The 24082-nt window shown below is 46.5% G+C and overlaps 1 protein-coding gene across 2 annotated transcripts in view; it reads left to right on the top strand.

The window, feature by feature from the left end:
* LOC138248878 (zinc finger protein 182-like) overlaps nt 1-24082 on the top strand; it is a 90204-nt gene that overhangs the window by 45873 nt on the left and 20249 nt on the right. For both annotated transcript variants that reach the window (XM_069202855.1, XM_069202854.1), the window contains exons 6-7: nt 2597-2704; nt 5279-5389. In XM_069202855.1, the coding sequence (XP_069058956.1) occupies nt 2597-2704; nt 5279-5389 (219 nt within the window). The remainder of the gene's footprint in view (nt 1-2596; nt 2705-5278; nt 5390-24082) is intronic.

Here is a 24082-nt window from a genome sequence, read left to right as displayed (position 1 = left end):
GGCCTGCTCGGTTCTGCAAGACTTTTCCGTCTTGGCTTACTCGTCATAACCACCACTCTGGAGAGCTGCTGCTGTGGTATTTATTCTAAGCTGAGGAATCTGGGTTAGAAGTATCCATCAGAAGAATCGTTTACTTACCTTCATTAGCGCTGTTTCTGGTGGATAATCTGACTGCAGATTCCCCACTGCTCTCCCATCTCACAATTGTATGGAGTCGCCTCTTTTTAGCATCTAAAAAGGTCCCAAGTCTGTACTCAGCGCACTGTTAACTGACAATTGTTCACACTACTGAGGGCATGGAAATGGAAAGGACAAGAAACTGATGCCAGCACGGAGAAGTGGCGCTTATATGTGGCTCTGCTCCATCCCTTCCTGAGTGGTGCAGCATCAGTGCAGAGCTGCACAGCACCACCAGGGATGTGGAATTCCTATAGTCCGACGCCCGGGACATATTGTTTGGGGTCAAGGGCAACAAGTTTTCATGTTTATTTTGTCCTTGGGAAAAGTAGGCCCACTTTGTAGCACAAACACTTAGGGTGCCAGTTTACAGAGACGGGATCTGTCTGCAGTTGAGGTAATATGTGGGTCCATATGTTAATGCAGTTTGAACTTGTATTTATGGTTCAGTAATGAAAAGCCTTTATTATTAGGGTGAGCGCTGCACATGAATGTTTTAAGGTCACTTTGCACTACTGACAGTGGTTCCAGTTAAAAAAAAAAGTGTTTACACGTTTGAAAAGTTTAACAATATGATGCTTAGTATAATGCTCCCAGAATGCTCTCTGATTGGATGCAAATGTTCGCAGAAGCTTGTAAGCAAGAGTGATGATTCTTTGCTTCCAAAACAAAATGTTCAGAAAAAAATGCAAGCAGGAAAAAAAAATGTTTTGCTACTATGAAATTTTAGGTGATATTTCTTTGTGTTGATGCATGCTAGTATTTCCCAAAAATATTCCTAATGGAAAATAAGTGTAACCATTTTCAATAAGATTATGGGAAACATGAAAATAAACGAGCACTGGCAAAGCCAACCAATTCGACATGTCTTTAGAGCCTTTTGGTTTTGTCAATGCGTGTCTTGTTTTGACATGTCTTTTATAACACTTTATTGCTGTGGGAGCTGCCAGGCCCTCACCATTGTAACAAACACTGGCAACAAGAAAAAAAAAAGTTTTGGTCTCAAAAATCACACATTGCCACCAGTGGGGTAACAGAGGCCGCGAAGCCCTCCTTCAGGGGGGGCCCAGAGCCCCTGCCCTGAAGGAGTCTGATGCGGGGGGGCCTTCATGTTCTTTGCAGGGGAGTCCCCTCCAGTTTTGTTACGCCACTGATTGCCACATTAGTTCCTGGCACTGAACAAAACTACGTTGTGTGCCAATATGCTCCTTGTGGAAGAGCAGAAAAGCCAGCTGATAGAGAAATAGATTTTTAATAAAATACCAGATGTAATTAGGGACCCAATTCTTAAAGAAAGACACAAACGTGCATCCATGGTATAGGTCTTTGAATTAGTAGCTTTCATGAATTCACAAGAACTTACAGAAGTAGACCAGGAAATTGTACTCCTAGAAAATATTTGTGATCTGTATTTTAGCACAATCAAATATGCATATGTAGATTTGCTCATGTGAAAATCTGTTGAGCATTTGCAAGTTCACTTTCCCTCCAACCACTTTTTTTCCGAGCCCTGGAAGAACTTCTACTTCTGCCATTGTCAGGAGTAAATTTCCAACCTTTCTCATTAAGGGAAAAGATTAGAGAAAAGCTGGTGAAAATCCTTAAAAACATGCAAGGTAGCAGGTTTGCAGACTCAAAGGCATTCGAGCCCTGGAACTGTAGCTTACTGCTTCCCCCAGCCCCAGTATGTAGATCTGCAGAATGGTGGTAAAATAAGGAAATTGCTTTAGTAGGGATTGAAATTAAAAGTATTCAAGTCCTTCTATAGTAGTAGCCCTGGCATAATTAGAGAGGCTATTATCAGAGCTCTTACAAAATGAGATTGCTGCCATAATTTTTCACCCCACTACATGGCACCAAAGGGACGAGTAGAATTTTTTTTTACAGGACAAGTGGATTTAAGAAGCAACCTGTCCCATGGACAAGTAGATATTTTATTAAATTCCACATCCCTGACCACCTATCTGCACATGAGGGCAGAGCTACAAAACTCTGTGGATCAAGTGTGGTCCCTGATAGATATTTGAAGGTGAAGATTCTGAGATTAGATAGAGGATGCAGCAGAAAGAGCGTTACTAGAGGTACGTCTTATGTTCATTCATGCCACATGAAGCACTGTCTAGGATAGCAACCAAGAAAATAACACTTGTTGACTGTCCTGGATAAGAAACAAGAGTAACTGTGAAATCAGTGGAGGAAAAGAAGGTAGCAGGGATGTGAAATTCATGTGTCTTTTGGTGCCTGACTAACATCATATGAAATATATACAGAGATGGACATAATGGGGAGGCGACAGAGCTCCATCACTCAGCCTGTGACGGAGAAACCAAAGACTATAATGGAGCGAGTGGGAAGATGCCAGGGTGGCTGCTCCTGCGACTGCTTGTGGAATCACTCTTTGACGTTTCTATTACTACAGGAGAAGAGTTCACCATAGTGATGATCTCAGACTATATCAAGGACGATGGTGCCTATTCCAGGGTTGATCAGGACCACAAGGAGCTTAATAACGTTTGCAGCCCTGCAGGTAAGTTATATTGCTTATCATAGATTAACTGCAGTATCGAACCCATAAAGGGATCCAAATGGATCAATGTTGTGATGCTGTTGTTAAGTTAATAGCTTGGGGGAGGACTGAGTGTATCGCTAAGCTAACTGAGAAACAATATAAATCTAGTTGGAGATGTAATGACACAGCATGGACTAAAGTCTATTAATTAAGTTCACTCTCACAGTAGCCTTTCACTGAAGGGGGGGCAAAGACATGCAGCTTCAAACACCCTTAACTGCTGAGGCTTTTACACCCTTAGTGCGTGGCCCTCTTTTGATGTTTGGGTAATTTTGCCTTCGGGCCTTTATAATATTTTCACACAAAATGTATTTAGCCTAAGTTCATGTCCTTTTCCCCTCTTCTTGGGGATTATAAAAGTGCCCAGGATTTGTGGATTCTCTTGGAGGGGACGGTAGAATAGCCAAAACATAGTAGTATTTTATTTTTCATTTGGAAAAAATGGGAGGAAAAGTGTTGTGCAAAAAAGCATAATGTTTTTTTCTAAAAATGGCATCAACAAAAGGTTTGCTGTGCTAAGATCATCATTTCACAGCTGTTAGGAACAGGAAGAGTTGGTGCCAGGGCCATTCCCAGAAGGTCACTGCAACTTGCACGACTCATTGTCCCGGTCAGCGCTGTCAGTGACTGTACTAACACTATTATACCTGGGTGGTGGGATTAAAGTATTGGCCCACACCATACACTACCACCCTCACCCACAACCACCCACACACCTAATAGTAATCCTTGGTGCTGGAGAAGGTGGGTACTCTCTGCTTCCAAACAAGATCATCTAGGGGGAGGCTGTGCTGGAAAGGGGACATTGGCCCATTTCCAGTATTGCCTCACCCTTGTTGATCGACGCTCATTTGCTCCCCAGGCACCCATCAAACTTCAAAGCAGACCATGCTATTATTGTGGTCTGTTTTGACTTTGGTTTGGTGTGACATCACCATCCGTATGACAGCAAAACAGAATTAAAAGAAAATGCTTCTTACTTTTTTCACCAGTAGCATTTAATTTAGTGTAGCTATTGATAAATTCCTGTCTGCCACAATATAGAGATAATGCGGCTGTTGGCAGCGTCTCTACGGCTGCACTTAAGCAGTTAAGGTCTAGCTAGAAAAATTGTCTTGTAGACCCTGATATGTATAGATCCCATTAGTAGGTCCGTGCAGCCCAGCGGTGCCTAGAGGGACTTACTAGCAGAAAGAATTAGACATAGATGAAAGGAGGAAGATTTGGAAAAGTATATCAACATCACAAATCATACTTTTTCCCAGACTAGCTTTTTCTGTCATCCTGTCCAGTGCATTGTAAACTCCTAGTAAATTATCCAAAGCAAGACTTATAGACCCTCCTTCTTGGAATGAAGGAACAGCATAAAACTAATTCTTGTGTGGCCTAATAAAATGCACTCCTGCCTTCCACTGCCAGTCTAAGGTTTGAAAACACCATTAAAGGCATTTTCAGTATTGAAGACTACTTTAAGTTCAAGGCTTACATTCTGAGATGATATGCCTAAAGCATCTGTACCATTGCAGATGTCTTTGACCTACTAATCGGAATAGCACGAAATCTGTCTGAAAGCTTCAAACCTATCACAGTAATGGTAGTGGAATATTCTAACAGATGAGAGGTTACATCATTCATCATTTAAACCGATGCTAACATAATTACTGCCCCACTTAAGGCAGATCTGAAACATACTATAAACATGCCCCTTTTTTTCATCCTCAGTAACTGCCTCGGGAAATGCCCTCTTCACAAACTTGACTGCTGGAGGGTGGCCGGACAACTTGCTTTTATAGGTTGATTCCAGACTCTAAACTCAGAAATAAAATATACTATAGACTTTAGCATGCACATAGGGCCATTATGGTGCTGTTTTAGCTAGGTCCTTCAGTATGGTAGAATAACAAGGCTTATGGGAGTCTGTGGGCTGAATCCCCCTTCCACGCTTGTCCAGTTTGCAGATCTTCCTGAACTAGGGGAGTGGTGGATCCATCAGGGAATGGGCTGTTGCTGGGGAGTGCAAGACTTTCAGGGAGTTGTTGGGTGGACGTAGGACATTATCATGGTGTTGGGACTATCAGGGAGTGGAAAGCAATCATGGGGTGTGGAGGAAGAGAGTGGAGAACTGTTAGATAGTGGAACCTAATGTCTAACTGAGACTATCTGTGCCAGTTCTTCATCTTTCATGTTTGACAGATGCTGACATTGTTATCCTGCATTCTTCCTTTGAGGTCCTCTACCCCTCATTATTTGACTGTTTTAGGCAGCCAGTTATCCCCGATCAGCCCTCCTAATTGGACATGATGATAATTTCTCTTGCACTCTCGCTCTTTCTCTATCTCTGTCTCTCTCTCTCTCTCTCTCTCTCTCTCTCTCTCTCTCTCTCTCTCTGTCTCTGTCTCTCTCTCTCTCTCTCTCTCTCTCTCTCTGTCTTTCTCCCTCTCTCTCTTTTTCTGTGATTTTTCTAATGAGGTCCTTCCATGCACTGGGGTGATCGCTTTTATTTACAAGATATTATTGATATGTATTTTACAGGAGTGGCAGATGTCGCATCTCTTATTTCACCAAACATAAAAGAGGAGGTGGAGGCTTGTTCCTTGGACCTTCAGATCTCTGAAATGCAACAAACCATCGATAGTCTTACAGGTGACTACATAGCATCTGAAATAGACAAGCTGGTGACCCCCTCTAACCCAGAGTTACTATACCATTTCTACTATGTGCAAGCGTTCCTGCTGTCGGCTCGTCCATCGTGACCGCACTTTGTCTGGTCGCTGGTTTGTGGTTCTTTTGTTTTATTTCACCTCCACCCTCTTTTCTTTTCTCCTGAATTAATCATGGGAATTTATTTGCGTACTCTAGCCGCCTGCGTTGCTCATTTGCCTGATTCCTGTCACCTCCATAACAATATGCAGCACAGTGAATAGTCATGGATATCGCTTCATGTGCATGCCATTGAGTAGAGTTATAAAATGAAAGCCTTTCTCTAAATGACTGGCCTTTAATGGGGTATAGTGACCGAGTCCTGCAGTGATCCTCCTAATTGCAGTTTAAATGTTGTCATAACCTGCGGACAGGTTACTCCATCACAGCGGTGACGGATCTCCTCTCTGCAGAAATCTAAATCACATTATTTCCTATGGGATTTAGATTTCCGCGGACCGGGTATCCGTTACAGTTGTGACGGAGTACTCTATCCGCCGAGTACTCTATCCGCCGAGTTCTAAATCAGGCCCTTAATCACTTCCATATACAGATCCAAGCGGCAGAAACACGGGTAAGATTGTGGTTTTTGGTTCATCTTTGCATTCTAATCTATCTTACTTGGTTGACTTGATCACTTCCTGTACTTTCTGTCAAACTAGTTGTATGCAGGTGACTTACAAAGCGAGATCTAGCTACAAAACAACTGTGGAGGGAGGGTATAAGCTTGGAGGATGGAGCTGTAAAGGAGATCACAGCAGACAGTGAAGGAGGTGTGTACGGTACAGGAAGAGGGAACTCATTGCAGTGGTGCCAAATTGACCTGCAGGGAGGGGATGGCAGGGTTCAGGCGAGAAGTGAGAAGTAAGTAAGGTGTTAGGGGATTAAACACAGTGTAGTGTTGCGTAGTTGAGCATTGGTTCAAGTGCGTGTATACAGAGTGTATACAGAAGCCTTGAAACAACATTTTCCTTCGAGAGAACGTTTTTGAGTCCAGGAGAGAGGATTCCTGGTGGTTTTGAGTGAGATAGAATTCTTGACTTCACAGAAGGCCTAGCACTTGATTTTTTTCTACCTTCATCCTACTCTTTAGTCTGGACCTCCGATGATCTTGGCGCATATTCAGAGACTAGAACTCCAGCGTAGCCTCAGGAGTCTATCATAGCAGACAACAGGTGGATGTGGAGTCATGGCAGCAGAGGAGTCAGTAATCCAATGACACCGACGTTCGCCAGTTCAAAGCATGTGCCACTTCTGAGTAGAAATCCTGTGCGGGCACTCGTGGCCTGATCCTTCGATGCTTCCTCAAGCTACTGCTTGTTGGTGACTGGCTACTCTACCACATGCTGCACCTGCAGGTGGACATGCATGACTTCACAAGTGTCTTGATGTGCACCAGAGGTGCAGTCAGCACAACTTTGCGGTAGTACCTGCTGATTACATTTTGTGAAGAGCCCCTCAGATAAACACAGGTTTCAAATTAGTAAGAAAACAGCCTGGGTGGTTAAAATGCTTTTTGAAGCCACAAAAAAAGGGTACTCTTGTAACTTAGAAAATATTTCTTAGCCAGGAAGGGGGTACGGCCTGCCTCTGTCCAAGATGGCCATGTAGCCATGCAACGCTCACTCCCCTTCTCTGAAATGTCCATAAATCCTGCAGTTATTGGGTGTGGGGGGAACACACTGACTCTGGCTAGTGGTGAATGCCGGCAGCTTGTTGTAGGGGCAGTGCTGAGCTGAAACAATGATTCTGCTGCCTGTTGGCTGCCTGGAAGCCAGACAGCCGATTGCAGCCTGGACCCGCAGGGTCTGTGACACCTGGGTGCCTAGAGGTCTTGAACACAGGTAAGGAGGAGGAATGGTAGTGGGGCACTGAGACTGTGGCTGAAGGGGCTACTACACAGCGAGGGCTTTCTGTCACTGGCAGGTCCCCCGGGATTGGTATGGCACTCTTCTCCTCTGCTACCACGCGTCTCAGTGAGCTCAAGGTGTGCCACAGATGACTCTCTTGGACTGGTTTAATGAGTGCAGGTTCCTGGTTGATGCCATGGGTGAGTGTGAGCCTTTTAAAGAGAGTGAGTGCGGGCCTCTTGGGTAGCGCTGGGGCTCAAGGAAGAACTGCCAGCATGATCACGAAGCCCCAGGAAATATAGGTAAATATGATATGCACTCACTACATGACTGCTGGTGGTTTGTGATGCCCCTAGCCCTGGCATATGGGCCTGTGGGTGCTTGTGTGATTGTGGGACCTGGAATCTGCTTGATGTGACTGTGATGTGCGAGAAGCTCTGAGGTGCGCTAGAGAAACTGGATAATCCTTCATAGTGGTACTAGCCTGGCCCGGGCTGGAAGTGAGGTTCTACCTTCTCAGTGCACAAAATTACAGGCACCAGTGATCAACAATGTTACTAACACAGGCACAATGGGGAGAGAACCACTGCAAGACAGGCCAAGCTCCCCTTCAAGCAGAAAAAGGCCTTGGAGTCACCTCGTGGACTCGCTTCTCCATCCGGGAAACATGGCGCCAGAGACCAGGGCTCTATGCTGTAATGGACATCACAAGAATCCTTTTGGAAATCAGGTTCAACAATCAAGCCATAGACTCTGAAACTGATCATTTCACAAGCCTGAGATTTTCGTTGACAGAGCCCACTTCTGTGAACTCTTGGTAGTTAAAAGAACCCGTAGGACACTGTGTCCTAGGTCTACACTAGGGGCTCCCCCAACCAGTAGTTGCTTGACTACTCAACTACTGCAACACTGCGCTGCCTTAAGCCAGAGAGAAAGGCCTTTTATAATATCAGGGCTCTGCATATCAGCGGAGCTCCAGTGTCACAGGCTCTGCATATCAGCGGAGCTCCAGTGTCTTCCCTTCCAGTTGGGGGCATAACAGATCCTTTGCTTCTTACAGCACATACTCTGGATACGTGGCTTTACTAATGAGGAAGTGTGAGAAAAAAACCCTACTTTTTTCCCTGATTTTTGATGTAGCCTAGAAATTGTAGTGCCCAGGGCCCCTACTAACCAGGGTCCCTGGGCCAGAGCTCTTTCCCTAAAACTGTTGTGATACATGGGCACAATTGGATACACCCTGAGCTAGCACTATAAGGGCCGGATGTATGAAAAATGCCTTTTGCGAATCGGAAATAGCGATTTTTAAGAAATAGCTATTTCTGATTCGCAAAATGCAATATATCATATTTGCGATTCGGAAATAGCGATTTCTTAAAAATCGCAAATGCTATTACCGAATCGCAAATTGCGATACAGCCTCCATTCGCATCTATGGGCCTGTCGGCCCATATTTGCGAATATTTAGCATGTCCCAAATTGCAAATTCCTAACTGGAATTCGCAATTTTGGGAAATCCAAAGTCCAGGGGGCTGGGGACCTAAGGCCCCCTCTGCTGCACCCCAAAACATTTTTTAACAACATAGAAGGTGCACACATGCCAAAAGGGCATGTGTGCTTTACATGTAAAATTTTAAATTTTTACATTTTAAATGCATTTTTTAAATTTGCACATGGTTACCACCAAGTTCAACTTGGTGGTAATACCGATTCCTTAATGCCCAATTCACATTAAGGAATTGCTTCATACATGTGCTTTAGAAATCGCAAATAAGGATTCTTTATTTGCAAATTTCTTATTGAGAGAGTCGCAGTTTGCGACTCTCTAAACAGGGTCGCAATTTTAAGGAATCGCTATTTTAGCGATTCCTTAAAATTGCATTCAGAATGCCTTTGAAACATTCTGAAAGGGCTTTTTGCATTCGCACCATTTGCGAATGCAAAAGTTTTGATACATCTGGCCCTAAGTCCCTAGTAAAAAGGTACTTAGGTACCCAGGGCATGGGGTACTATGGGTAGATCTCTGAGGGCAGCAGCACTGATTGTGCCACCTTCCAGGGCCATGCATCCAGATGCACCCAGCACTGCCATTGCAGGCTGAGTGTCCTGGTGCAAACCTAAAACACAAACTCGACATGGCACGCTGCCTGTGTGCTCTGTCCACCATACACTGCATGTACTATGGATAAGACACCCCTCTGGCAGGCCCTACAGCCCTAAGGCAGGGTGCACCATATTATATGTGATGGCATAGCTGCATGAGCAATATGCCCCCACTGTGTCCTTGCCAAACCTGGGACATAGTGAGTGAACAGAGCAGCCATTTTAATATATGTGATGGACACTGTTGAACATGAGTTTCCCAGCTACATGATGGCCACTCTGAATCCTGGGTTGTTTGGTATCAAACACCTCGGAATGATAAATCTAAACTGGTACCAGTATTGGATTTATCCATAAATTTACCCAGGGGTCACCTTAGAGCTACCCTGTGCAAAAGCTAACTACCCTGGCATGGTTGCTGACTGGTTCTATCCAGCCTGCCACCACCAGACACCCAATCTACAAACCTTGGCGGACAGCCTCTGGTTTGTAGAACAATGCTCTTCCTGGGTGGTGATGCTAACACCCCGTCCTTCAGGAATGTGCACTGCCCTGGCAGTGAGCTCCAAAGGGCTTACTACCTTTGAAACTCGACCACCAAGCCTGCTTCTAGCATCAGATGGTCAACCCCTTTGCAAACCTCCACTTTTGGCAGGAGCAAAGGTGGGAAAACACACAAACAGTAGGAGGAGTGGCCCCACCAGGCATGCACCACCCCTAAGGTGTTGCCTGTATGGTGGGCACACCATTTCATTTTCCTCCATCTTAGATGGAAGGAAAATAGACCATCAGGGTTAGGGAAGTGACTCTTCCCACAGGAAGTGGTCACGGTAGTGGATGTAGCCACCCAAAGGTAATTGTCCAATTGGACACTACCAGGTTCCCCCTAAAACACCCACTAAATACAGTATTTAGTGGGCACCTTTAGACAAGATAATCAAATTCGAAGGACACAAAGAAGACCAGAACAAAGAAGATACAAGGCATGAGAACTGTGGACCTGCTATGCAGAGAAAAGGCCCCAAACCCTGCCTGTTGCACCCAGGACTCTACAATCGCCGCTGAGGAGCTTCTGGACACTTGCCTGACCCTAAGAACCCCAGAGGACCTCCAGGCTTCGCCAATGGCCCAAGAACTCCCTCCAGAGTGGAGGTACCACTCTATAACAAATAAGAAACCTGCAACCCAGTGAGGGTCACTTCACTGCCCAGCTGCTAACCTCCGAACCGGAAGTTACAGTCAGACCCAACGACCACCAGGACAAACCCTGCAAGTGTGCCAAGTTTGGTGGCACTGCACCCTCTGGTAGCCGAACCGTACCTACACCCTGAATACTGGTCAGCTGACGTCGGGCACCAAGAAAACCAGTCCTCCCGGGACTGAAAAAGGACCAGGAGGAAGCCCCAGTCGAGGGACTTTAGGATCACCCCGGACCTCCTGCCAGAGTGCCGCTGTTGTCCTGCAAGCGACCCTTACAGTGACTTACCTCCAGATCCAAAGGGCATCTTTGCACACAGCTCCTGGCTCACAGACTCACTCTGCACCCAGAGAAAAGGCCCCAAACCCTGCCTGTTGCACCCAGGACTCTACAATCGCCGCTGAGGAGCTTCTGGACACTTGCCTGACCCTAAGAACCCCAGAGGACCTCCAGGCTTCGCCAATGGCCCAAGAACTCCCTCCAGAGTGGAGGTACCACTCTATAACAAATAAGAAACCTGCAACCCAGTGAGGGTCACTTCACTGCCCAGCTGCTAACCTCCGAACCGGAAGTTACAGTCAGACCCAACGACCACCAGGACAAACCCTGCAAGTGTGCCAAGTTTGGTGGCACTGCACCCTCTGGTAGCCGAACCGTACCTACACCCTGAATACTGGTCAGCTGACGTCGGGCACCAAGAAAACCAGTCCTCCCGGGACTGAAAAAGGACCAGGAGGAAGCCCCAGTCGAGGGACTTTAGGATCACCCCGGACCTCCTGCCAGAGTGCCGCTGTTGTCCTGCAAGCGACCCTTACAGTGACTTACCTCCAGATCCAAAGGGCATCTTTGCACACAGCTCCTGGCTCACAGACTCACTCTGCACCCAACCACCCTCTGGCCTGCAATGAAGAACCTGCTGTGCCACAAGTATCCCTCACCCCTTGTGACCTCGACACTCCAAGAGGACCCCAAGGGACCACCTCTAAACGTACCTTTCCCCACTGCTCCCGCTGGAACCAGGAGCCACCCAAACTTCTCCAGCTAGCACAGCGTGCCCACTGATGACCTCGACCAACCTGCAAAAGAAGAACCTGGTAAAGCAACTGCATGATTTTATATGTATTTTTAAAGGCGATGTTTCATTGATTCTTATGGTGCGAACTTACGCGCAAAAGGGCTATTTTTATTAAACTTCAAAAATCCATATGTCCAAAAGTAGTTAATTAATTTAGATAATCTTGGTCTTAAAAATTATATAAAAATCTGAAGTATTTTTATAAACTGGTCTCGAGTTATTCCTTCAACTGTGTGAGTTGTATGATTGATACTGTGAGTACAACAAATGCTTTGCACTTCTCCAAGATTGGCCGAACTGCTCCACGAAGCTACCATAAAAATTAGAGCATTAGGTGAGCTAGTTTTTCCCTCTGTGTGGTTGCCTGGACTCCCTGCACAGTGTGCCTAGCTTTGCACACTACATAGAGGGCCAGCCTCCTACAGGAAGTCTCTATACTTTAAACTGTCCTACATGCAGGATGACCTTCCGGGTGGACTATTTTTTGTAAGTGATGATGGTACTCCAGGAAACCCCTGTCACTTTGACTAATACGTTGCACTTAATACTGACTCCCCAGAGTTTTTTTATAGAATTGTAGGACCATGTAGACAGCACAACCCACAGAATGGAATTTTAATTTAACTATGCAACCTTCTCTGGACAGCACTAATCCTTGTAGACTGGATCATCCTTGTCCCTCAAGAACAATGAGGTGGATATTCCACCATACACAGAACGCACTCCTTCAAAGATTTATGGCTCATCTCAATATTGGGAATGGTGTGGATCAGTGATACTCAAAGAACGACCCTGGGCCGCACACGGCCCTCCTGACCTTTACATGCGGCCCCCTGGTCAAGAGCATCACTGGGCTGCTGCTTACTTGACTCTGCATAAATATTAAAATTATGTTAAATAAACAGGCATCACACTCAAACTCAAACGCAAACTCCAGAGAATCCAGAACACAGCCGCACGCCTCGTCCTTGGCCTCCCCTGCCACAAACGAATCCCACCACACCTCAAATCCCTTCACTGGCTCCCCATAGACAAGATCCTCATCCACGCTCACAAATCCCTCCACAACACCGGCCCAACCTACCTCAATGAAAGAGTGAACTTCCACACGCAACCTCCGATCAGCCGACCTCGCCCAAGCCACAGTCCCCCGCATCCAGCGCACCACCACAGGAGGCAGGTCCTTTGCCTACCTCGCCCCCAAAACCTGGAACTCCCTTCCCACCAACCTACGCCAAACCAAATACCTCCTGCTATTCAGAAAGAACCTCAAGACATGGTTGTTCGAACAGTGACCCACCCTGCCCCCCTCCTTGACCCCCACTCCCCCCAGCATCTTGAGACCCTCACGGGTGAGTAGCCCGCTCTATAAATTTTTTGATTGATTGATTGATTGATTATTCAAAGGTAATGGAAAGTTAAAAGAAAGGAAGTAACTAGGGTTTCGTGCACCGCTTAACTTTAGAAACACCTTCACTTTTAAATACATCTTGCAGCAAAAGTGTAAAAGTATGATAGTCTGTTCAAAGTTCAAATAGTGTATTTCATAACATAAAGAGCTATTTCACCTTAGTACATCGGATCATATCAACACATTGAGAAGTATTTTCTAAAACTGGTAATTTTCATCCATGAACTCAGAAACATTAATCCCCCCTCCACCCCTCCACCCTGACAACAATGGCAGTAGTGAACTAAGAGGCAAGGCTGTTGTTATGTGCACTCCTTGGGTGGCCTGGGTTTCTATTATACGTGAACAACATTATAATTTTTTAAACCAAACGCAAGAGAAGGTTTTGTTCAGCACACACCCTGAAGTCATGTATTTCAAGGTCGTCATATGTGATAATGAAGAAAAAGGAGAGAAAGTGAAATACAAAAAGTGCCTTGGATCACACAATTTGATTAAGTGGAGAAGCCAAGATTAATCGCAAGTTTTTGGTTTCACATTGTGCAATTCGGACACTAGATGCCTCGCTTCCCTTACACCCACTTTACCCCCAAAACTGACCGTTACGCTGCTCACACTCAAGTTGAAAATCTCTGAAATTCCTGCGCCATCAGTGTATTTGGCTTTTCTCCCCCGGGACCCGTAGGTATGCTGGGTTTAGAGTCTAGGTGCAGTTGGCTATAATTGAGTTATTTGAAATGAATGTACGTTCTGTCACAAAGTTTGCAGTGCTTTAAGAGGCGTTCTGTGTACTTATTATGGGTATAACGATGGACATCCTTACTGGAGTCCTCTGATCTTTGAAAACATAGCTGGAAAGGTTCAAGAAAACCCTAGCTAAACTTGAAGCAAGGTAAGAAACTGGGCACAATCTCAACATGCTCAAAGATATAAATGAGACCATTCTTTTATATAGGGAAATGGTAGACAGAGAAAGTAAAAACTTGGGGGAAAATGCACAAGGCGTAAATACAGCAAGGATGAGAGACCGAGTAGAATGCTTGCATCGCTGCTGTGGAAGGCCTACCACCAAAATGTCATACACTTCTTGAGATTGCCTTTCTGGGATATAGTAGAAGGAAACTGCATTACATTGAAAGAGATCAAGGCTTACTATGAAAACGTACACACCCATAGGACAATTGCAAATCCCTCCCACATAGAAGACTACCCAAACGGGATCGCTCTGGTTTGGATAGAATGTGGTACTGAAACCCGGCAAGAGCCCATTGCCGTGCAGGAAATTATAAATGTTATTGAGAGGATGCTGGAGAAGAAGGCCCCTGGCTTCGACAGGCTCACTGCAGAGTTTAAGGCGATAGTAACTACATGCCCGGCTGACCTATTTGAGGCAGCTCTGGAAATGGTTACCACCCCCCCAACCAGAGAGGCAGCAGTCACTGTAATATTAAAACCCGAAAAGGATGAACAAGCATGAAAGTCCTAAAGACTGTTATCTTTAATGAACTTGGACAAGAAATTTCTTACCTAAGTCATTGCTAACGGGCTAAACCCACTGATAAAGAGTTTGGTAATGCCGGATCAGTCGTCATTATTCACTCAAAGAACAACCTCAAGTCATCTAAGAACATTATTTGCCTTATATACTAGATTCAACCTGATATTAATGCTCTCTCAGTGTTTCAGTGATGCTGAGAAGTCCTTTGACTTGCTGGAGTGGGCCGTTTAATTTGCGGTGCTGCACATGATGGGGATAAGCACTAGTCATAGGACTAGTTAAACCACTCAGCTTAAAGGCAGTGGCTCGAATGTGCACAAGTGTGGGCACTTTTCATTCATTCCCCATTTAGTCAGTAATGCAATGCCCCTATGGAGATGATTCTCCCTCATCCAGGTTGCTAATAACTCCATGACCAGAGCAAAGAGAAAGGGGAAAGCGGACACCCGCATCTCACGGCTGAAAGAGATCAGACAGGTACAGGAGATTGAAAACTATTATAACGACCTGGCTACCTACACTTATCCAGCTCGTACAAACAATCTGCTGCACACATTTGGTGATATGGACCATGTCCATGGTGGCTGGCTTAGTACAGGTCTGTTTCCTGGCTATTCAGTTTTCCAGCAATTCGACTCTTCCCTTAAAGTGGTAATAAACAGCCTGAAAAAAGCAATTTAGAGAGAATAGATGTACAACTGCATTGGACATATTTGGTTTCTTTAGAATACGACACACGGTGTCAGGCCATTGGCCCTTGTGCCAGATGAACCTGTGGAGTTCTTCTACTTACCCATATGATTAGGGTACCTAAGAGGGAGGGGCTGGGTCTCAAGACTATACAGATTAAACACTGGATATTGGGCTACAATTGATAAGGTCCTTTTATTAGTACAGCCCTATTGGCCCTGGCATTGCCTTTTGCTCCACATAACTCTGTTGCAGCTGTGGGCCATCCACCTGGCATTGAATGCCTTCCTGCTGTTTATCAGGGCAAGGCTGGTGGCGGTTATTACAGACAACATCACTGCTATGTGGTACTGCAACAAGCAGGTTGGAGTGGGGTCCTAGGTCCTGTGCCAAGAGGTGCTGCGCCTCTAGAGTTGGCTGGATCATCAGGGTACCTTGCTTACTGTGAACCACTTCATGGGATCTTTAAACAAGGGGCAGACGAGCGCCTTACGGATTATGAATGGTGGTTGCATCTCAAGGTGGCGCAGGTCATCTTCTGACAATGGAGAGAACCCTAGTTGACTCTTTTTGCCACTGACGAACATGCAATGTTAAAACCTCTGTGGGCTGGAGTTCCCAAGAGAAATCTCTCTGAGAGTCTAATTCAGAGAGAGTGATGCTAGAGAGGAGCACAGGACTCTTGTACGTCTTTCTGCCACTGCCTCTTCTGCACCTGAAGAAGATCAGGAATTACTGGGCCCAAGTCATCCTTGTGTCTGAGTCAGGAGAATGTGGTACCTAGAACGTATGGGTATGTGCATCTGTCCTCCGATCAGGCTACTGCTTCCTGAGGTATTCTGACCTGAAACTGTGCAATCTACACCTCCGTGTGTGGAAATTGAGTGGGAGCAGTTCACTGTGTTCGATTTACTGCCTGAGGCTGTGGATGTCATCCTTGCATCCAGGTGTCCCTTTACAAAATCTGCTTACGCAGAATGCTGAGACAAATTTGTGGCCTTTGTGATGTCCCCAGCACCTGACCTCATCTGTCAGATGTTTTGTTGTTTGTTTTATTTTTGGCACAGCAAGGGCTTGCATTGGACACCAAGAAAGTGTATTTGTCAGCTCTTCCAGCCCTTTCAGCCTTTTTGTCTTTGCTGTGCCAACCATCTTTGTATAAATCCCCTGCTGTGATGTGGTTTACTAAAGGATTCACACACATGCTCCCACATACATAGTTTGTGATGCCACAGTGGGATCTAAATTTGGCCCTGACATTTCTCATATGTACTCCTTTTGAGCCAATGCACAGCTGCTCATTGAACGTTTTAACTATCAGGACTGTCTTTCTCATTGTGTGCACTTCAGTTTGATACGTATGTGAGTGCCAGACTGTTGCTGTGCAGCCTCCCTACACCACTGTTTCCCAGGCAAACTGGTGTTTAAGACCAGGGCAACCTTTAAGTCTAAAGTCCTGATACATTTTCACATTGAACAATCTATCACTCTCACAAAGTTTTAAGCCCCCCGCCTCACACCTTGAAAGAAGAGACTCCACTGACTCGACCCCAATAGAGTCTTGAGCTTTTAAATCGATCACTCCAAAGACCATTGGGTGGACAATCAGATTTGCTCTTGTGAAAGATAAAATGAATACATTTGAAAAGACCTGGGACCTTTTTGAATTTATATTAAAAAACCTCTGGTCGCCACAGGTGAGGACCTGATCATGCTGTCATTGAAGTTACATAGATAAGGCATATGCTATCCAAATTTGTTATCTGAATCTGAAAGCGGCAGTAGCAAAAGAACTGAATATGACCTCCCCTAATGAAAATTATCAACTGAAACTGGGAAAAGAAGAGCTGAAATAAAAGAGTTATACATTGAGAATACTAAAAATATTGGAACACCCTTATAAACACAACTGCTTTGTTTTTACAGGAGCAACATGGACTTCAAAATGAGCTTGTAATAAGGAACAACACGAGTCAAACGAAATACCTTATTACAGGTAGCTTCTGATGTCACCACACTTGATGTGCCATTCAGATGCTGACTGAAGAACTGTTGTGTCCGTGAGCCCACCCATCTGCTAGTGTGTGGTCTGTGCGTTTCCTAGCAATGCGCTGTACCTTCCAAAAGTCGGGGGAGGAGCCAAGATGGCCACCGAGTCGGACGCCTAACGAGGAGCTCCGACTTGGACCTGGGTAAAGAATCCTGCAGGGCACTCCTGTGGAATGGAGGCAGTTCCCTGGTGGTGTGCGCCCGATCCCCGGGAGGCGCACGAACCCGCGGGGCTGTTCGAGCCCGCGCGGAGAGACTGAGCCAGCGAAGGAGCCGGAAGAGAGGCGTGGCCACTGAGCCGCGAAATGGCGGCGCCCTGGAGCCCTGGGCCTCCGACAGGAGGAACCAGCAACCGGGAGCGGCGGAGGTAGGGAGCCGGTGGCCTTTGGGGTGGGGGAGCATCGGGGGTCGCGGCCCTGGCACCGGGGTGACCCCCGCCCCCACAGCTGCATCGCTCTTTCTTCTTCCCCCCTCCCTTTTTGCCTCCCTCGGGCCGGCTGCACAGAGCGGTGAGCACCGGCGGACTACGCCTCGGGGTGAGCCGCCCCGATGCATCAAGCCGTGGGGGGAGGCCACAGGAAAACGTAGTTGTGTCCGGGCACGGCAGCCGGCCCGGACACAAAGAAATTTCAAGGGAGCTACATTCAATGAGCAGTCAGAGCCTCATGGACGCTCACTTGACCTGAGGGTGAGGCGCCCAAGCGTTACGGGGGACAGGCCCCCCCCCCCACGTCATCTGGAAGCTGACCAACAGCTGCTTCCCCCTCCCTTCCCCCCCTCCCTCCAGGGACGGGGAGGCAGAGTGGAGTGAAGAAGGCAAAGGGGGCAACACAGCAAGCAGATGAAAAACAGCCGAGAGGGGCAGCCCAACCAGAGGGCTCCCCCTCTCCCCCCTTCTCCCCCCTGTGCCCTCGTTGGACTTTCCTTCGTCGCACGAGCTGAGGTCTGCGGACACGAACGAAGGGGATATTGGTAGAGGAATATTGTGCCCACCAGGATTGCCCTGCCTCGCTCACTCTGCAGAGGCACCTGCGCTCACCCGGGGACCGGAGCGCCCCAACTAGCAGCACCAAGATTCCCCCCGACAGCTGCACTTGACCCAGCATACTCCTTTACAGATTGAATAGAAAAGGAGGGACCAGGAACAGGGAATAGGGGCCTCAACAAGGTACACTACGCCGAAAGGTAGATTGGAACTCCTGGGGTGCTTCGTCGCTCTAGAAACGCACAATTTAACTGACTTCTGGCAACGGGAAATATAGAAGAAGAATAACAATGGCCGAGAAATCCAAGTCAGCGAAACACCAAGAACGAACCGCGCCCGGCCCGTCGCCGCCCACTGACCATCAGCAACTCCTAACCTTGCAATCACTGGAAAGTACGCTTCAATCCCACTCTGTGCAGTTCGAAAAAGTGCTACAGGCAATCATGGGCACTAAATCCACACTAGAACTAAAAATAGACACAGTATCACACGATCTAAACCTACTCAGAGTGGATCATCGGAACTTGACAGAGAGGGTGAAAACTACCGAGGATACCCTGAGCAAGACGACCCTCATGGCCTCGGACAACCGAAAACAACGCCAGCGCCTGGACGCAGAGGTGAAGATACTATGGAGGCGCGCCAAGGAAGCAGTAAGCAGATCCCGTCGCAACAACATTCGCTTTGTGGGGTTCCCCGAGCACACACCAGAACAGAACTCGGAACTAATCATAGAGCAGTGGCTAATTAAAGAAGTACTGAGCGGGGCCCCTTTGAAGTTCTTCTCTGTTGAGCGAGCGTATAGAATCCCGGGCAGACCGCCTCTACCGGGTCAACCTCCCAGACCATTAATAGTGAGGCTACTAAATTACAGAGACCGTGATTTGATACTGCAGCAATTTCGCAGCAAAGGCCCATTCCGGCTGAAGGGCTCAGTGGTCCATGCTTACCCAGACTTCACTCAAGAAGTACAGAAACAGCGAAACTCCTATATGAAAGTCAAACAACGGCTCCGGGAACACAGCATCAAATATGCTCTTCTTTTCCCTGCCAAATTGAGGGTGATCTCTGAAGAACGTACCCATGTGTTCACATCCCCCGAAGATGCTTGGACCTGGATGCATGCCAAAGGCATAGCACTGCCCAGGGAAGGAGCGAATGAAGAGGAGGAATGGACGCCCTCCACATCGAGAAAACGCAATAAGAAACGCCACAAGGGACAGCCCACAGAGAAGCAAGCAGCAGAGGAAAGAGCAAAAGTACTAAAAGAAACTCCGTTATTAACGCAGAACTCCTTCGAGACACTCAGGGCGCGCCACTCAGCGGACTCGGAATCGGCCAGCTCGGACTCCACGATTACAGAGACGTTCCGGGGCCCGGAGGTTACCCCCAGAACAGCAGATGAACTGTAAACGAAAATAGCACACCGGATCCCTCGGTCCCGTCAGGACAGCGAGCGACTGGGATACAGAAGAACCTTCCACAGGTCAGCAGAGGGGATAAAGGTGTGGCTGACACCAACGTTAGTTATGTGCTGGACACTGTTAGCCTCAGAATGTGTGTGTGTATCTTTATACCATGCTTTACAACCTTGTGATGAGGTGGGCCTCTTTTCAAGCCACCGCTCCTGTCTGGCTGCTGCCTGACCTCACCAGACCGCACAATGACTCATGACACTACCTACACAACGGCCCCAACATTGCCAGTATCCCTGGTGGCTCCAGGCACGAAAACCTCTCCTCAATTGAGTAGCTGCATGTGTCTCTTTGCTGCTGAGCCAGACTGCCTGCACACAGAAGTTCAAAGAGAACTCACTATTTTCTCCAGACACCAGCTCTCAGTTAAGCATACCGTCATTTGACAAAGGTTGTGTCATGTCAAGTGCTGTTACTTTCCCTAATGCCTGTAGTTGGTATTTCACCCACAACCCTGCACCACTCTTGTGCCACTGATGTCCAGCAACCCAGAATATAGGGGGCAAACCTGAATGCTCAAACTCGGGTACCAACAAAATACTATACCGTCTCTTCTACATACATCCATATTGTCTGGCGTTGCCGCAGTTATACAACCTTTTGACCAGCTTTATGCTCCAGTCACAAGGTTTGAAAACTGCCTGGCTATAATAAAAGTAACTGAACCTACTGCTAAATATACTCGGCACCTACACAGTGATGATGAGGCCCACAAGATATTTCGTAGTTTATCGGCCACAACCTCAGACAGTGATTATGATGTAGCATTTGCCTTGCTCAACATGCAGTTCAGTTCCCAAGCTAATATCGACTATGAATGTTTCATATTGCATCGTACCAAACAGGACCCGAAGGAACCCAGATATATCTTCCATGCAGGCCTCTGGATTGGCCAGCATGTGTGGGTTCACAAACACTGAGGAAGAAATCAGAGCACAAATCATTCAAGGGTGTCACTTGAACCAATTCAGGAGAGACATGTTAAAGCAGGACAAGATGCCACTTACAGCGGTACTAGCACTTGCATGATAATTGAATTGTCCGAAGCATGAATCGCTCACATTGAAGATTTTTTGCCACCTGACAAACCAACGGAAGCAAGTGAGGCGGTGCAAAGGATTTCAGTGAGGAAGATGACATCAATGTAATGGCAATCCTTTATTGTGGCAGACCAGGACAGTACTTGCTTGGCATGTGGCAAACCTAACCATAATGCCGATGTCCGTCAACCCTCCGGTATCGGTAAAAACTCCAGACCCTGCAGAGCTGACCACAAAGAATGGTTGTGGAACACATAGACTCCAAACAACAGAAGTACCCTCTCACGGGTACTAACAGTGCATCTGAGTATGAGACAGAACATTTCCACCTTATCTCTACAATCAGAAACAATAATAAACTCAAGGGTCACTCATGACCAGGCTGCTTCCTCAACACCTAAGGGTCCAAAATCGGCTTCCTCAGTGACACCATCCACAGTATGCGCCATTGCTAAGCGGTACTATAAACCACTTTATCCCCGACCTACCCTCATAGCTCCAAGTGCTTACAGGTATGCTTAACAGCAGCCGTAAGCCATTGGACATTGGTAGTACATTTCACACCACAGTATTTCAAGATACCTGGTCAGTCACAACACAGTTCATCGTAACTAGCACTAGAAGAACTACTCTGATTGGGTTTTGAGCAGAGCAAACATTCACCCTTATGGCTTATGCATTCAAAGTACACCCAAACTCAGTAGACAACATGCTACAAGGATTTGCCAGCATCTTTAATATCATTGTATGCCTAAGAGGTTAAAGCATAAAACTACACATAGATCCATCGGTGCTGCCAATTGTACTTTGTCAAATACTTTTCTGCGTGAGAGCACAGGTTAAGAGAGAACTAAACGCCATAGAAGCGACTGAGATGATTGAAAAGGTTGAAGGGCCTATCCCATGGATCTCACCCATCTTTATTGCCATAAACCAAAAAAAAACCTAGGGAGGTGTGGTTATGCATGTACCTGAGGCTAACAAAGCCATAAAAAGGCAGCGCCACCTAACCATTAGCCTTTTAAAGCCATAAAAAGGCAACACCAACTAACCCTGACAGATGGCATTGTGGCGAAAGACAGTGGGACCAAGTGGTTCTCCCAAAGTTGTTTCCAATCAGGTTACCATCAGCTGAAACTTCACAGGACCTCACAATACCTTACCACTTTCTCTATGTATGTTGGGCTCAGGTGCTATCAGGACCTCAACTTTGAGAGCTCCAGTGCAGCAAAACATACGAGATGTGCTAGCTGGGCTCACTGGAGTTCTTTATGTAAGTGACAACATCCTTCTTTATGCCACCATCATAGAAGAGCACAACCATCTCCTAAACGCCCTCCTAACTAGAATCAAATAAAGCTGGCAGACCGTGCACAAGATCCGATGTGAGTTTGCAAACCATAGCATAGCAAAGGTGGACTTACGATAGTAACATCCAGGATGTTACTGATGAGCAAAGCACAATGCCAAACCGCTCTAAGCCTTGGCCATTCCAAGATTTCACAGAGAGTGAGCCCTGCCCTTTGGTGATCCACTCCTGTCATGGCACTCCTCAATCTGCACCTAAACTAAATCATGCCCAACCACGAAATGCCAAGACCTTGTGGCTTAATGTTTTGACTCCAGGTTGTGTGACTGTTCAAACACTGAACCAATCAAATGTTCCATGTTTGCCCCTGTAAGGCAAGTGTTTGTTTCCTATAAAAGTTTTGGAGGAATGTTGTGTCCATGAGCCCAACCCACCTGCTTGCATGGAGAGAGGTGAGCCATGTGCGTAACGTAATAGAGGGCTCGCCCACCTAGATGTCATCATAGAAGATAAATAAAAGTGTGGATGGCACAAAAGTTAGTCATGAGCCGGATGCCATAAAAAGTCACTTGGGCCCTCATTACGTCCTTGGTGGTCTTTTTCAAAGACCGCCAAGGAACCGCCGTGCTAAAGACTGCCAGTGCAGGCGGTTTTCCGCGCAGCATATTATGACTGCTGGCAGCCATACTGGCGGTCGGCTGGGAAGTGGAGGTTGCTCCACCTCCACCGCCCGTCATCAGAACACTGCCCACCGAATCACGTCCCATGATTCGGTGTGGCTGTGTTCTGGTGACGGGTGCTGGCGGTGGAGCAACCCCCATAGATCCCGTCCCATCCCGGAGGATCAACGGACAAGGTAAGTTGATCGTCCGTTAGGGGAGGAGGGTGTTTTGTATTGTGTGTGTGCATGGGGGTGTGCGTGTGAGTATGTAGAGGGGGTGTGTGAGTGCGTGTATGCACTTTTATAGTGTGTTGTGTGTATGGGAAATGTGTTCAGGTCGGTCTGTGTGCATTTCTGCCACCTTTGAGGGTGGCAAGGGGGTGGGGGAGGAGGGTGGGTGAGACCCCTATCAGTGCCAGGGAACGAATTCCCTGGCACTGATAGTGCCTACCGCCATGGATTTCATGGCGGTTCCAAACCACCCGAAATCCATGGCGTATGCAGGGTCGTGATACTGCCGGCGGTCTGGTGACTGCCGCCGGGCTGGAGACCGAAGTCTCCAGCCCAGCGGTCAGAGTGGAGAAGTGGCGGATGACCATGGCGGTAACCGCCATGGTCATAATTCCTTTTTTTTTTCCCGCCGGCCTGTTGCCGGTATTACTGCTACTTTTCCCCCGTCCGCCAGGTTTGTAGTGAGGGCCTTAGTGTCATACCAATTACAACAGACCTGCTTTGTGAGCAGATCCTTTTATGCATTTTTAGAAAAATGCTGCCACAGCGTTTTAAGACTGTCCTTAAGACTGCACTACAGAGACCTTACTCCCACTTAAAGGAACAACTTCTACTCACAAAATACATGAATTCCGAGGCCTCCATCTGAAACATCAAAAAAGCACAAATAACTTTGATTAAAAATTTTAATGTGCAAATTGTTTACTTGCAAAAATAAATATAAGTATTATTAAAAAAAAAATATATATATATATATATATATATATATATATATATATATATATATATTGCTTCAATGAACTGGCTCTACTTAATAAAAAATGTAATAAAGTTGTATGGAAATCGCATAATTTGCATTCGCGTAGTTACACAAAATTTCGGGAAAATTTTGTGAAGTGCATCCATCTTGGATATAAAAAAGCAAAAAGAATGCAAAATACACAATTGCAGCAAACAGCAGCTGCACGTGTTCTGATCATTTGAACTGTTCTCACTAATATTTTTGCTACAAACGATTTCATATTTGCGTGTCATGGCATAATAGCATAGTTTCAGGAATT

The sequence above is a fragment of the Pleurodeles waltl genome, chromosome 8, assembly GCF_031143425.1.
Source record: "Pleurodeles waltl isolate 20211129_DDA chromosome 8, aPleWal1.hap1.20221129, whole genome shotgun sequence".
Lineage (NCBI taxonomy): Eukaryota > Metazoa > Chordata > Amphibia > Caudata > Salamandridae > Pleurodeles > Pleurodeles waltl.
Note: the sequence above shows the minus strand (reverse complement) of the source record. Positions and strands in the feature narration are given on the sequence as shown.